This window comes from Rhamphochromis sp. 'chilingali', assembly GCF_963969265.1.
Source record: "Rhamphochromis sp. 'chilingali' genome assembly, chromosome: 22".
Lineage (NCBI taxonomy): Eukaryota > Metazoa > Chordata > Actinopteri > Cichliformes > Cichlidae > Rhamphochromis > Rhamphochromis sp. 'chilingali'.
In genome coordinates, this window is record NC_137950.1 from 17701697 (window position 1) to 17714020 (window position 12324).

Consider the following 12324-nt stretch of genomic DNA (forward strand, 5'->3'; position numbering starts at 1 on the left):
ATAGAATGAGATAAACATGTGCCATTGCACATCAAGGAGAAAGGGAGGCAGTTACAAATGTGTATGGGATGTGTGTGTGTGTGTCTGTCTGCACATCTGTGGGCCTCTGCAGACACCATGTTGTAGAGTCTGACAGCAGTGGGGAGGAAAGGCCTGCGAAATCTCTCCGTCCCACATCGTGGGTGCTGCAGCCTGCCACTGAAAGAGCTGCTCAGTGCTGTCACAGTCTCCTGGACGGGGTGGGAGATTTTCTCCAGCAGGGATGACAGCTTAGTCACCATTCTCCTGTCACTCCCCACCTCCACTGGGTCCAGAGGGCATCCTAGAACAGAGCTGGCCCATCGGATCAGCCTGTTCAATCTCATTCTGTCCCCTGCAGAGATGCTGCCGCCCCAGCAGACCACACTGTAAAAAATGTCAGAGGCCACCACAGAGTCATAGAAGGTCTTTAGGAGTGGGCCGTTCACTCCAAACGACCTAAGCCTCCACAGCAGGTACAGCCTGCTCTGTCCTTTCCTGTCCCCAACCCCCGGGCTATGGACTAGTACCGGTAGTGAGTCGTTTGCTTTGTTTACTTTGTTGATACAGCACCGCAGCCCTGATTACGAGCAAGTCTATGTTAGTATGAAGTAATTTTTAAAGCATTTCTGTTTTAGATTTACTGCACATGTTGTTTACCATCATTCACGTGTATGCATACCAGAGCTTACATATCTTTAGAGTTAAATAAGCTTTGGTATGTATAACCAGTATGTGATGTAATAGGATTATTGAAACAACAATTAAACAATTAGTGCAACAATTTATCGAAACATGCAAACATACATGGTAAAATTAAGTAGGCAAAGGAAAAGTGGAAGTTTGTTCAACTCTAATAAGCTTGAAAGTCAATATTTGAAACACCTTGATTTTTCAATAAAGCCTCAACTTTCTTAAGCAAGCTTTCTTATGCTCTCATTATTTCTTCAGCTGCTCTAAAGGAATCATTATCCAGGTTTCCTGAAGGACGTTCAGAGGTCTTCTTAGGGTCTTAGCTGTCTTTTTTTCCGTTCTCTATCAAGATGATCCCACATTGGTTCAATAACTTTCACATCCAGGCTCTGGGGAGGCCAATCCATGACTGATAGTGTTCCATTGTGTGTTTTTCTATCCAGGTATGGTTTTACTGCATTTACAGTTTAAATGATTTTTTTTTTATTTTTAGGTTTGAATGATTAATACATCAGTGTTAAGAGTTTATTTTCATTTTTATTGCAGATTTTAGTTCATGGACTAAACACACACATGCAAACCTGAAAATAGTAGAAAAAAAAATCACCCGAGTTGTCTTACAGAAAATATGATATTAGTAGTTCATCCGCTTTTTAACCAACTGTTTTCATAATTCAAAGAGATGTTCCAGCATAGATTGACTTACGGTAAAAATCTCATTATAGGATGCCACAGGCATGATGTTATCAGTAAGGTGATTCAGATCTTTGGCTTGGTTGAAATGAGCAAAGTGAACAACTATTATCACAACATAAGTCATGCTTCCTAGCGGGAAATACAAAAGCTCCAAAAATGAGCCCCTCCTTCTCTGTGCTTTTCACAGCTTATACAGTAAACCCATTCAGTGAGCCAGATTAGACTTTGCTAGGGCACTGCTGGTCTGCAGGTCTTATGGTTTGACATTCACGACCTAAAAAAAAAAATTAATGTTTTTAAGATGACAATGAGAGAAATGTTTTTAAAAACTTTAATATCCATTCTGATCCTGGAATGTTTTTACCAATACAAGTACAAATTTTAAGTGAGCACTGAGTGAAACACATGGAAACATTTAAAAATACCCAGTGACTTCATAATATGTTTGTATGTATGTAAGCACCATCCTACCAAAAAACAGTGTTTTCAATGGGGTCTGTTTACAAATGTGCAAGACAAATGATACAGACTTCACTACATTATAAAGTGTGTAAGTTTAATACAATGAACTGTTTACATGAGCATTTCTTTATTTTGAAGTTGTTTAAATAATGTATTGCCCCAAATAAAAAAGAAATAAATCATGAATTCAGTCATTCATTTTCCCAAATCTTTTCAAATATATTCCTGAGGACAACAGCATTTAAAACCTGAAAGCATTTAAAATTTCTACCCCTAAACACATTTTCCCCCTTTTTCAACTCCATTCCACAATAAGCGGAGCAAAAACTCCTTTTGGCACAGGTTAGGCACTACATCGCTCATCACAGATCCATGTGTTGAGAAGATTTAACACTTGTGGGTACAATGGACACGGATGGGGAATACCATCCTGATAAAAAAAAATAAAAAAATAAAAAATATTTATTTAATTAAAAAAGCATAAAAAAGCTAAAACAAAATGAAACCAACTGCTGAACTTCCCCCTCTAAGGTACTGAGACATGCAGTTATATGAATTATGGTAAAAACCTTTTAGAAAAAGCGAGATTGTGGACATGTGGAGTGTGTATGTTCAGAATGTCAGTAATAGCTGCCTTTGTAATTAAAAACACTCAATAACACATTATCTGCAGAAACAAACTTTGTTTAAGTTGAAACAAATTAATTAATTCATTAAATTGTTTAGAAATTTGTCTGTACCATCCATCCATTCTCTGCCGCCTATCAGAGTTCAGATTGCAGGGGTAGCATTCTAAGCAGAAAACCCAGGCTTCCCTCATCCCACCACCTCTTCCAGCTCATCTGGGAGACACGAAGTTGTTCCCAAACCAGCCAAGAGATGTAATCTCCCCAGAGTCCTGGGTTTGCCCCGGGCAACTGGTTCCTTGCTATATGAAGAGGTGGTGGCTCTACTCCACCTATCTTTAAGGGCAGGAATGCAGAGCGACCCGTAGAGCGACCTATCACTTCACACTCGACCCCTCAAGTGTGAAGTGATGGGAATGAGAATCAGCCCCTCTAAGTCAGAGGCCATGCTTTTAAATGGTACAGAGCCCACTTCAGGTCTGGGACAAGTTAATACCCTAACTGGGGGAGTTTAGGGTCTTTGGTGTCTTGGTCATGAGCTCTTGTGGTGGTTATATGTCCTAATTGCATAAGGAAAGCATAGCAACAGTTTAAAAAAATGAATAAAAGAGATTTGGTATGAGACTGATAGTTTACTACTGTGTAGTGTATAAGCAGAGAACATAAATGTATTCAGTAAAATGATTTGGCATTTGTGCTTAAGGCACATAGTCTTAACCTGAGTTCAAGTTAAGACTATGATATTTACAAATTTACAACACAGCTTTGGACATTCTTTTGTCTATCTAGTGTTATAATCATACAGCATTTATTTCATTCTTTAGTAAAAATATTGAAGAAGAACTCTAAAGATAACAAGCAGAATCCATTACAGTTTTTTGACTGCATAATGGTGCATAGATTAACTTATTTGAGTTTAAAGAAGTGAAGCCTTCAACATTACATTGAGAACAGTGGTAAAATGGTCCTTGTTTTTAATAGGGCGGACTCTATGCTATGCCCTTACCCAAAACCTCACTGAACTAATCATTACACAGCAAACAATCACATCTTCCTAACCACTATGGATATGAAATTAACATGACATTTACCCACTTCGTGGACATTAAAGAACCTGAGGATACCAGCTTTCTGCTACAAACTAAAACTTGCTAGGAAGGCTGAGACAAGAAGCCTTTGGCAAGAGGGTTGACATGTTTCTGATCTGTTTGTCTTTTCTTTTGTCTCTTTTTCTGACAATTGACAGTAGAAACTTTAAAATACAGGTAGCTGAAAATGATCTAAGTCATTTTAAAAGGCATTTTTCTCTTTAACAATTCATTGCACAGGGTCTGTAATGAAGGCAGGTCCCTCAACACTCCTACAGCAATCAAAGTTCTAGTAATCACTCATTTCAGTTTCCTACTGAAGATTTCTATAAACTGCCTAATGAATCTTAAAAGGGGCTTAATTTAGTTTTTCAAATCATATTAGATCAGTCAAAATGACAAGATGTCTTTCCACTGGGAGTCGTATAATACCAAAAGCCAACTTTTGCCCATCCTTGCTTGCCCGTGTTCATAGGGTTCAGTCCCTTCAAACATCTACTGCAAATGCTGGAAATGGTGTGACGTATAGACGATTCTATAAACCCACAAAACCTGGCAGCAAATTTTCTGGGCTGGTAGAATAACATGGATATTTCACAACGCCTGTCAACGAAGATCAGATCAAATGTGACACCATTATTCTGAAGAAGTGGAAGAATGTGAAGAAGAGGAAGAAGTTTCACTATCAACACATGAACGCCATGTGCCACTGTAATGTTTTTGTTTCTCATGTAGTGCTTTTCGGCCCCAAGTCCACATGCAAAATGTCATATGTGCATGAAATATGAAGCGTCCTGCCAGGCCTGAATCATCCCTGAATGCTTTGACTGCTTAATCAGTACCTGAAACAGTCTAGTCTAGTCAGTCTAGTTAGTCAGTCGGTCAGTCTGTGTCACCATTACAGTACAGTCAGGTGGATCGGCAGTCAGTTGAAATACAGTTCTTTTGTCAGCATAGAGACCACACAGGGAATCTGCTTCTTCTCACTGAAGCGGCGGTCTTCAGACCAGGACTCAAAGCTGGTGGCCACCATGTAATTGACCCGTGTCAGGATCTGCATTATCTCCAGCTGTTTTCCAAACTCGTTCAGGACGTTGCAGAGCGCCTGTACAAACCAGGAGCCACGCCCAGGATTCCTCCATGAGTAATATCCTGGAAAATAAGCATCATTAGTGAGCAATGAAACTAGAAATCAGTCAAACTAAACTCTTCAGGAAATGCTTCTCCACTTATATATATACCAATTGTATTTTACTGTAAGGAAAAATATGTTGTTTAAACTGGGATTTCAGGTTTACCTGGTACAGTGGAGTAGGCAAAGAGGAAATCAGCCTCTACGGGGATCTTATGTCTTGGATTTGCATCTGTCTCCAGGGCATCATTTGGTGGACCTGAATCTGTCTGTATACCATCATCAAATTCTGAACCCCTACAAGCCTGGTGAAGTAAATGAAATGACATTTCATTGTGATCCTGAGTAGTTTTCTCATCGATGACCTGGTGAAGCAATTCAAAATTAACTGTTTTTAAAAGCTGAGATAAGCCAAATTCACCTATTTCCACAGCAAAGAACTGTTCAAACTGCCCATTTGGGTGAAAAGTAGCAAATAGAAGTTCACACAAATCTGTAACTTAACACTGCTATTGTTACAATAAAAGACTTTAGTCACACAATCAAGTATGAACCATGCACACCTGGATGAAGAAGAGTTTTGGCTTTCCCACTAAGCTTTTGCACTTGTCCCCCCTGAACAGCGAGGTCATCGTTTTGATGGGCATGGCTCCGTCTGTGCCGTAGATCATTCCTTCCTCGCCGTGGCTCAGCAGGATGCAGGCGAAACACGAGCTGTCACTGTGGTCTTCTTCCGAGGCTGAACCACACACACAAACAAACAAACACTGAACTCCTAGCTCGACTCAGGCCTTGTTAAACCTGTCTAGATCAATGAATAAAGTCAGTCCCTAATAGTTACGTCTGAAGTTTATTTAGCGTGAATTTGAGATTTCAGCTAAGTTATATATTTAACTGATAAAGAATGATTTATAATGCAGCCCATCAAAATATTTAATATGCCAGTGAGCCCTTTGTTATAAAAAGAAATTTATCAGCATCACTGACATGACAGGTTCATATAGTCTTATGATCATAAAACCTGGTTATTGGACTTCCAGTTACTTTGATTAGAGACACATCTGGCTAAATTTAGTAGTAGGATGTGTTACTTTTATACCAGTGGTGGTTGTTAAGAAACAAGAATTATTAATTTAAACTTGCCCATCTTGGTCATTTTACAACAGGGATGTCTAACATAAGGCAGAATCAGGCCAAGGAAGACTTTAATCCAGGCCACTGGATGGTAGGACTGTGCGATATGACCAAAAATCTCATATCCCAATATAAGACATTTATCGTCCTGACAACGATATATATCAGAAAAATGTTACATTTTCTGTAAATTATGTGAATCTCAGGCAACTCAGCTTACGTGAAGTGTTTTCAGCTGGGTGTCGTGTAACTGGAGTCGAGTGTTTTGACCAATGCATGAAACTATACATTTTTAGGCATTTTCTTTATGAGTATTTATTACACGGCGTGCTGCTGAGAAAAGCCTGTTTTAACGTTTAAGTCCAAGGTTTATTTTGAGCACCTGACATAAACGTTCTCCGTACTCTTTCACATGATTCTAGCATAGGAGGTAGAAGAGCCTTGTTTGAGTGTGAGGTGGGGACTGGTTTCCTGTATAATTTGCATAGTACAGTTTTCTGGTCCGTGTCAGACTTTTCATAACCAAACCATGTCCATGCAACAGAGGTGGCCCCTCGTTTAAAAATAAGTTCCTCACTTTGTTTTGACAGGTCCTTTAGTTTGTCATCATTTCAGTTTATTTTGAAAAATCTCAACAGGATCTTCAGCTTTATTGTGAAAGGTTTATGTGGAAAATAAACAAAGGATGGTGGCGCCACACGTTGCTAATGACAACGCGTAAAAATAGTGGCTTGTCCATCCGTAGTGTGGTTATTTTAAATATAAGAGAAAGTGAGAACTTTAGGAAATTAATAAAACCACTACAGTGACCATCAAAACGATGAAAAAATATTGCCGTAAACGGTTTATTTTGCGACACCACAAAACAAACAATAGCGTAAAATGAAATGATAGACATTTTCATATCGTCATCCGATATCATTATATTGAACAGCTCTACTGGATGGCTTTGAAAAATGTGAAGGAGAGCACAAGTTTTGTACTTTTTACAGGTTTTCCTACTGATAGAGATCTCCCTATCACCATTCATATTTCACTTAAGTAAGTAAATAATAGATTTCTGTAATTTTACACATTTGCTTCTTACAATTTAAGACTCATACTGACACATTTCTTTCATCTACTAAAGCAGCATTTCTTTGTCATGTTGAAAAACATACACGCAATGTTGAACTTGTGCTCATTTTTCTAATATAAAAATATCTAAGTGACTAAATGTGTAGTTAAATATCTGTACAATGACAGAGAAGGAAGTTTCATTTCGCGGGCCCACAAAAGATCAAAGAGGGTGTATATGACCAAAGGCCTCCCTGTTTTACACATTAGAAGGCACCAGATTACTAGTATATAACTATATGTAACTAAATAATACCCTTTGTGCTGCTAACCCTTCCGTCAACTACAGTGGCTTACAAAAGAAAATATGTGCCTACATTTGGATCTAAATATTAAATATGAAACACCATCACAACAAAAAGAAAAATGTAAAAAAAAAAAAGAAAAGTCTCGTTATCTATATGACATGACTTACCCTCTCGGAGAAGACGCTCCATCTTCTCACATGTCTGATCGTTGTAAAGAATGACATCAAAGCCCAGGTTCTTGAAGCACTTGTAAAGCTCGCCTGCGTCTCGATCTGTGCCGTTGCGTACATTCATCCCTGTCAAAAAAGAACGCTTACATTACAAACTCAATATGCAATAACACTGAGCCAAACTGAATTTATACGTTTGAGTAAGGTTTGCTATACCCGTCTTTTCATCAAAGTTTTTGTTATTGATGATGATGCACTTTCCCACTCGCCGGTGGCTCATCTTATACTGGAATGTTGGTGAAACAATTCTGTAATGGCTTTCAGAAGAGTAGTCCTGCTCCCGCGTCTGGCCATCCTTATTCTTCCTGCTTTTATACAATGACAATAAAAAAACAGTTATATTATATTGCACGGCTAAAACAGTTTGTCAAATTTCTCTCAGTTAAAATTTCCTGCAGCTGAGATGTCTATTTAAATACAAAAAAATACTACAAATGAATGATCCTTAAGTAAAATTTTCAAAACAAGTAACACACATTAAACTGAAAACAACACGAACTACTTACTTAGAAACCAAAGGGTACATACATTTCCAAATAAGGCATTAAAGTCACGGCCAAAGTTGGTTGCAGAAATCCAAAGGAAGATTTAAGGAGAAACTAGAACATTTTTGTTTAACGCAGATAATTGGAAAAAAAAATCATAAAAACAGCAATCTATACTGAGCAAGAAGAAATCCTCCACGAGTGGTAATTCTCACACACCTGTCATATTTCCATTCTTTACAATATCCATCCAGATAGCTTAGCCAACAGTGACCCATTAGGGACTCACAAAATCAAGGCTTTTTCCAGAAGAGCCTAGTCAACAGCTTACTCAAGCATGGGAACAATGCACAGCAATGTGTACCAACAGTGTTGCGTGCTCACTCACAGGCTGCCCAGCCATATTAGAAAAAAACAAACAAAAAAAACATGTGATCCAGAACTTTTTCTAGCCCCCTCCCACTTCCAAATTGTGCCAACTGTACCAAACAACTGCACGAGGCTGTGCAAAGAGCTGAGACCCTGGGCACTGCAGGTACAGCAGGAAGACAGTCGAGCGGAATAGGAGGCCGTTGCGTCTGTCTTACCTGGGTTCGTCATTAAGCGCTACGCCACTCTGCATCTGAAATGCGTTGCTTTCGTCTTGTGTCTTTTGTTCCCTCACAAAAAAACAAGTTTCTCCAAACCTGGAAGCGTAATTTTTGGTTGTGTGCTAGGATACTGACATGCTCTCTGTTCTGGATGGAGACCTGACTGGGGCGGCGCACTGTGAGGCCCCTGAGTCAGCAACCTCACCATCACACCAGTGCTTTCTAAAGGCCTATTCACACATGGCCCCTGTGCCTCGCTCTCCCTGCTGAGGTCAGACAGGGCAACAAGTAGCTCCTCTGCTGACAGGTACAGAATCTACCTGTATGGATTTTCATACTTGTTATCTACACTTGTGACAAAAGGCAACTAAATAAATAAGTAAATAAAGAAAATATTTCTTTCCAAGAAGATATTCCTTTGATGAACACCAAAGCACACTACAAATGATTAATAAATGAATGTGAATTTCATTAATAATTCCTTAATATAGTATTTTTTACATCTTCTATTGCTTGCTATCTTGATATTTTTGGGTAAGAATCTAAATTCCAGACAGAGCGCAGAGCCTTTTTGCTTGATTACCAGTGTCTGAGGGAAAACACAGCTGCCGTACTTTATACTTCTCCATTAAAAAGGTCCAGAGTGCCACCTTGTGAGTAAGACTGGAATAAACAGCTCTTTGTGTCAGTGATCAGTTTACAAAACAAATTTGCATATTGTTAAAAGGCCCACACTCCATAATATAATGAATGCACATTTTGAATGATTTTGGCCTCAGCTATGGTCTAATTTTGAGAAGCCACTTGAGGACTGACCCCTGTCCCTGAATTAGACTTAAGATTGATTTCATGTTCTGTGACCCATTGCCTTAATTGGGCTATTCAAAACCAGGTCGCTGTGTAAAATCAAGGGTATTTTTACAGTCTACTTTTTTAGGTTTTGATTAGCTGTGAAACCACAGTCACCTTCAGATACTGAATCCAGGATCTTACTGAGAGTGCTCGGCTGTGTGTGGTCCAAAAATAACTGTGTGGTTGTGGACACAAATCCTATGTGGAAGTGGTTTAATCACCACAATAGTTTTACTTGAGAAAATGAGCAAATACATGTCTGAGTAATTTAAATCAATACACTTTGGGTTTAATTTCTTTTCTAAATTAGAGAATAATAAAGCAAATTTCAACAGAAGACTACCATTGAAATAAAAAGACGAGCCACAAATTACTTGCAAACCAATTCTAATAGTATCTACAGGAATACTGAAGCAGTCAGAAACAGAGTTTTGTTATAACTTTTGTTATTCTATTCTGTAAAAACCTTCTTTTTAATTTTATGCAAAGTGCGAGCTTGCTTGCTATGTTTATGTGTTATGACGTGTGTACTGTAAGATCTGTGGGGCATATACAGATGTGGAAGAACCATGAAAAAAAAGAAAAGAAAGTTTGCACATCCAACACAAACAAATCATAACAGGTGACAATATCCCCAGAAAAATATAAGCAAATTAAAACAGACATAGATTATGCTACAGATGATAGGATGGTTTAAAAACTACACACTCACCAGCCACCTCATTAGGTACATCTGCTCAATTGCTTGTTATTGCAAACATCTAATCAACCGATCACATGGCAGGAACTCAGTGCATTTATAAATGTAGACATGGTCAAGATGATCTGCTAAAGTTCAAAACTGAGCATCAGAACGGGGAAGAAAGGTGACTTAAGTGACTAAATGTGGCATGGTTACTGGTAGCAGATGGGACGGTCCGAGTATTTCAACTACTGATCTACTGAGATCTTGTCACACGACAGTCTCTGGGGTTTAGAGAGGAAGGTCCAAAAAAAGAGAAACTATCCAGCGAGGTTAGATGAGGTCAGCCAGACTCCGTCAAGCTGATAACATTCGTAACAATCAATTTAGGTAGAAGAGCATCTCTCACCTTCACACTGGCTCACCAGCTTAACATTTCTTCAACACTACAGCCTATCTGAGGGATGTTAACCATCCCTTTATGCTTGCAGTATAACCTCCTGACGGCTTCTTGCAGCACAATTACGTGCTGTGTCACAAATCCAGATAATTTCAAACTGGTTTCTTGAACTTGAGATGATCCCCAAGATCTCAGTCCACCTTTGGGATGCGGCAGAGTGAGAGTCCCACTATGGATGTGCAGCCAACAAATCTCCTACACAGCTGTGTGATGCTGTCATGTCAATATGGACCAAAATCTCTGAGGGAGGTTTCAAGCACCTTTCCATAATTAAAGCACTTCTGAAGGGAAAAAAAGGTCCAATCCAGTACTAGTATGGTGTACCTAACAAAGTGTCCAGTACATGTACCTTATCTTGATACAACCACAGTAAATGAACACACACCTTGTAAATGAGTGAGGGAATAATAATGAAAGCAAAACCCACAGCTTAATACCTATATTATTACAGTACGTAGATTATTTGCGTTATACTGAGTTTATTTTTAGGGCCCAAACTTATGACCTTTTTTTCCCTCGAAGGTTAACTGGTTTTCATGTTTAGAAGCAATAAAAAGGAAGTCACCTCCCAAATAGCAGAAATCTCCCTTTGCGGTCAGGCTTGGCGTCTGTTTCGTCTGTCACCGGCCCATCTCCCCCACCCTCTCCAAGTTCAGAGGGTTCACCGGCGTATCCAGCCATCTTCTTCTAGCACACAAATCGAACATAACGTTATGGTTTACTTAACCTACTGCTTTCCTTACATTAGGTGTAAACTAACCACACGTTGGCGTTATTTTGAGACAAGTTTGCCTCACTTCCTTAATCTTCTTCAGTCCCACCTCAACGGTTTGAAAACGGACAGCTAGCAAAATTTAGACTGCTTTTATTAACACTTTGTCACATTGAGGCATTCAACTTGACTTGTTAGCTTCATGTCTGGTTAGCATGTAGCAGAAAAGCGACTTAGCTAAAAATACATAAATAAACTTTTCATTTTCTTTAAGTATACCTAAAGAGATTAATACACAGGAGTGAAGTTAAGCTGAATCGTACTGTGTTACGCGAACTTTGCTGTAGCACTAAAGTTACCTGACTTATTTTCGTTCTCCAAAGTGTCTCCTTCTGAGTTTCTGTCCCTTCTTCCTTGTGAAAGAAAGAGAAAGTACGGTTTGACTTCTCGCGACTGCGTAACTGCGTCACAGCACTGCGTCCCTCCTACCTACACACTTGGCACACTTGTTTTCTGAAAGGAGAAAAACGACTAGTTGTTTGCAAATAATAATAATAACAACAACAACAATAAAGGATGCAGTAAAAGCAAGATTGATTTATGAAGGTTTATCTTTTTTCTCTTCCAAATGGGAAAGGTTTTAGTTGCTCTGGAGCAGAAATATTCGTGACAGCATTTACCTGTAGCATATTGATCAAATTTATATCCACAAACGTAAATTAAGGCTTTTTTTCTGTGCTGGCCGGTGAAGACATAATAATACAGCATAAAGCGAATAATCTATGCCAGGTATGTATATTAATTTGTTTAATGTTGCCCTAAATTACAAATGGAAGGAAGCTCAGAGCCTTCGATATCAGTCTATGTTTATTACTCTGGTGGCAAGTGTGGTTTTCTATGTGAGCTGGGGCAGCAGAGTGCAAGCAGCTGATGCCAGCAGAATGAACAAACTAAAAGGCTGGTTCAGTTCTGGGAGTGGAGCGTCAGACTCCAGTAGAGGTGTGAGAGCAGGATGCTGAAGAAACTCCTCAGCATCATGGGCAATCTATCCCACCCGACACATGCCTCTCTGATTGGTCACTGCAGCACACACAGCAACA

At 39.1% G+C, this 12324-nt stretch overlaps 1 protein-coding gene across 3 annotated transcripts; it reads right to left on the reverse strand.

The window, feature by feature from the left end:
• Positions 1-1739: 1739 nt before the first annotated feature.
• casp7 (caspase 7, apoptosis-related cysteine peptidase) lies at positions 1740-11669 on the reverse strand. 3 transcript variants are annotated; one of them, XM_080872654.1, is made up of 7 exons: positions 11584-11669; positions 11078-11199; positions 7600-7748; positions 7381-7509; positions 5279-5454; positions 4882-5020; positions 1740-4735 (listed from the first exon to the last, which is right to left on the reverse strand). In XM_080872654.1, exons 2-7 carry the CDS (start codon positions 11191-11193, stop codon positions 4509-4511), a joined length of 936 nt encoding a protein of 311 aa, XP_080728780.1. In that variant the 5' UTR covers positions 11194-11199; positions 11584-11669; the 3' UTR covers positions 1740-4508. The 3 variants fall into 3 exon arrangements, with proteins under 3 accessions (XP_080728780.1, XP_080728778.1, XP_080728779.1); XM_080872652.1 differs by having other exon boundaries at positions 1741-4735; positions 7600-7751; XM_080872653.1 differs by having other exon boundaries at positions 1741-4735; positions 7600-7751; positions 11078-11196; positions 11584-11643.
• Positions 11670-12324: the final 655 nt, after the last annotated feature.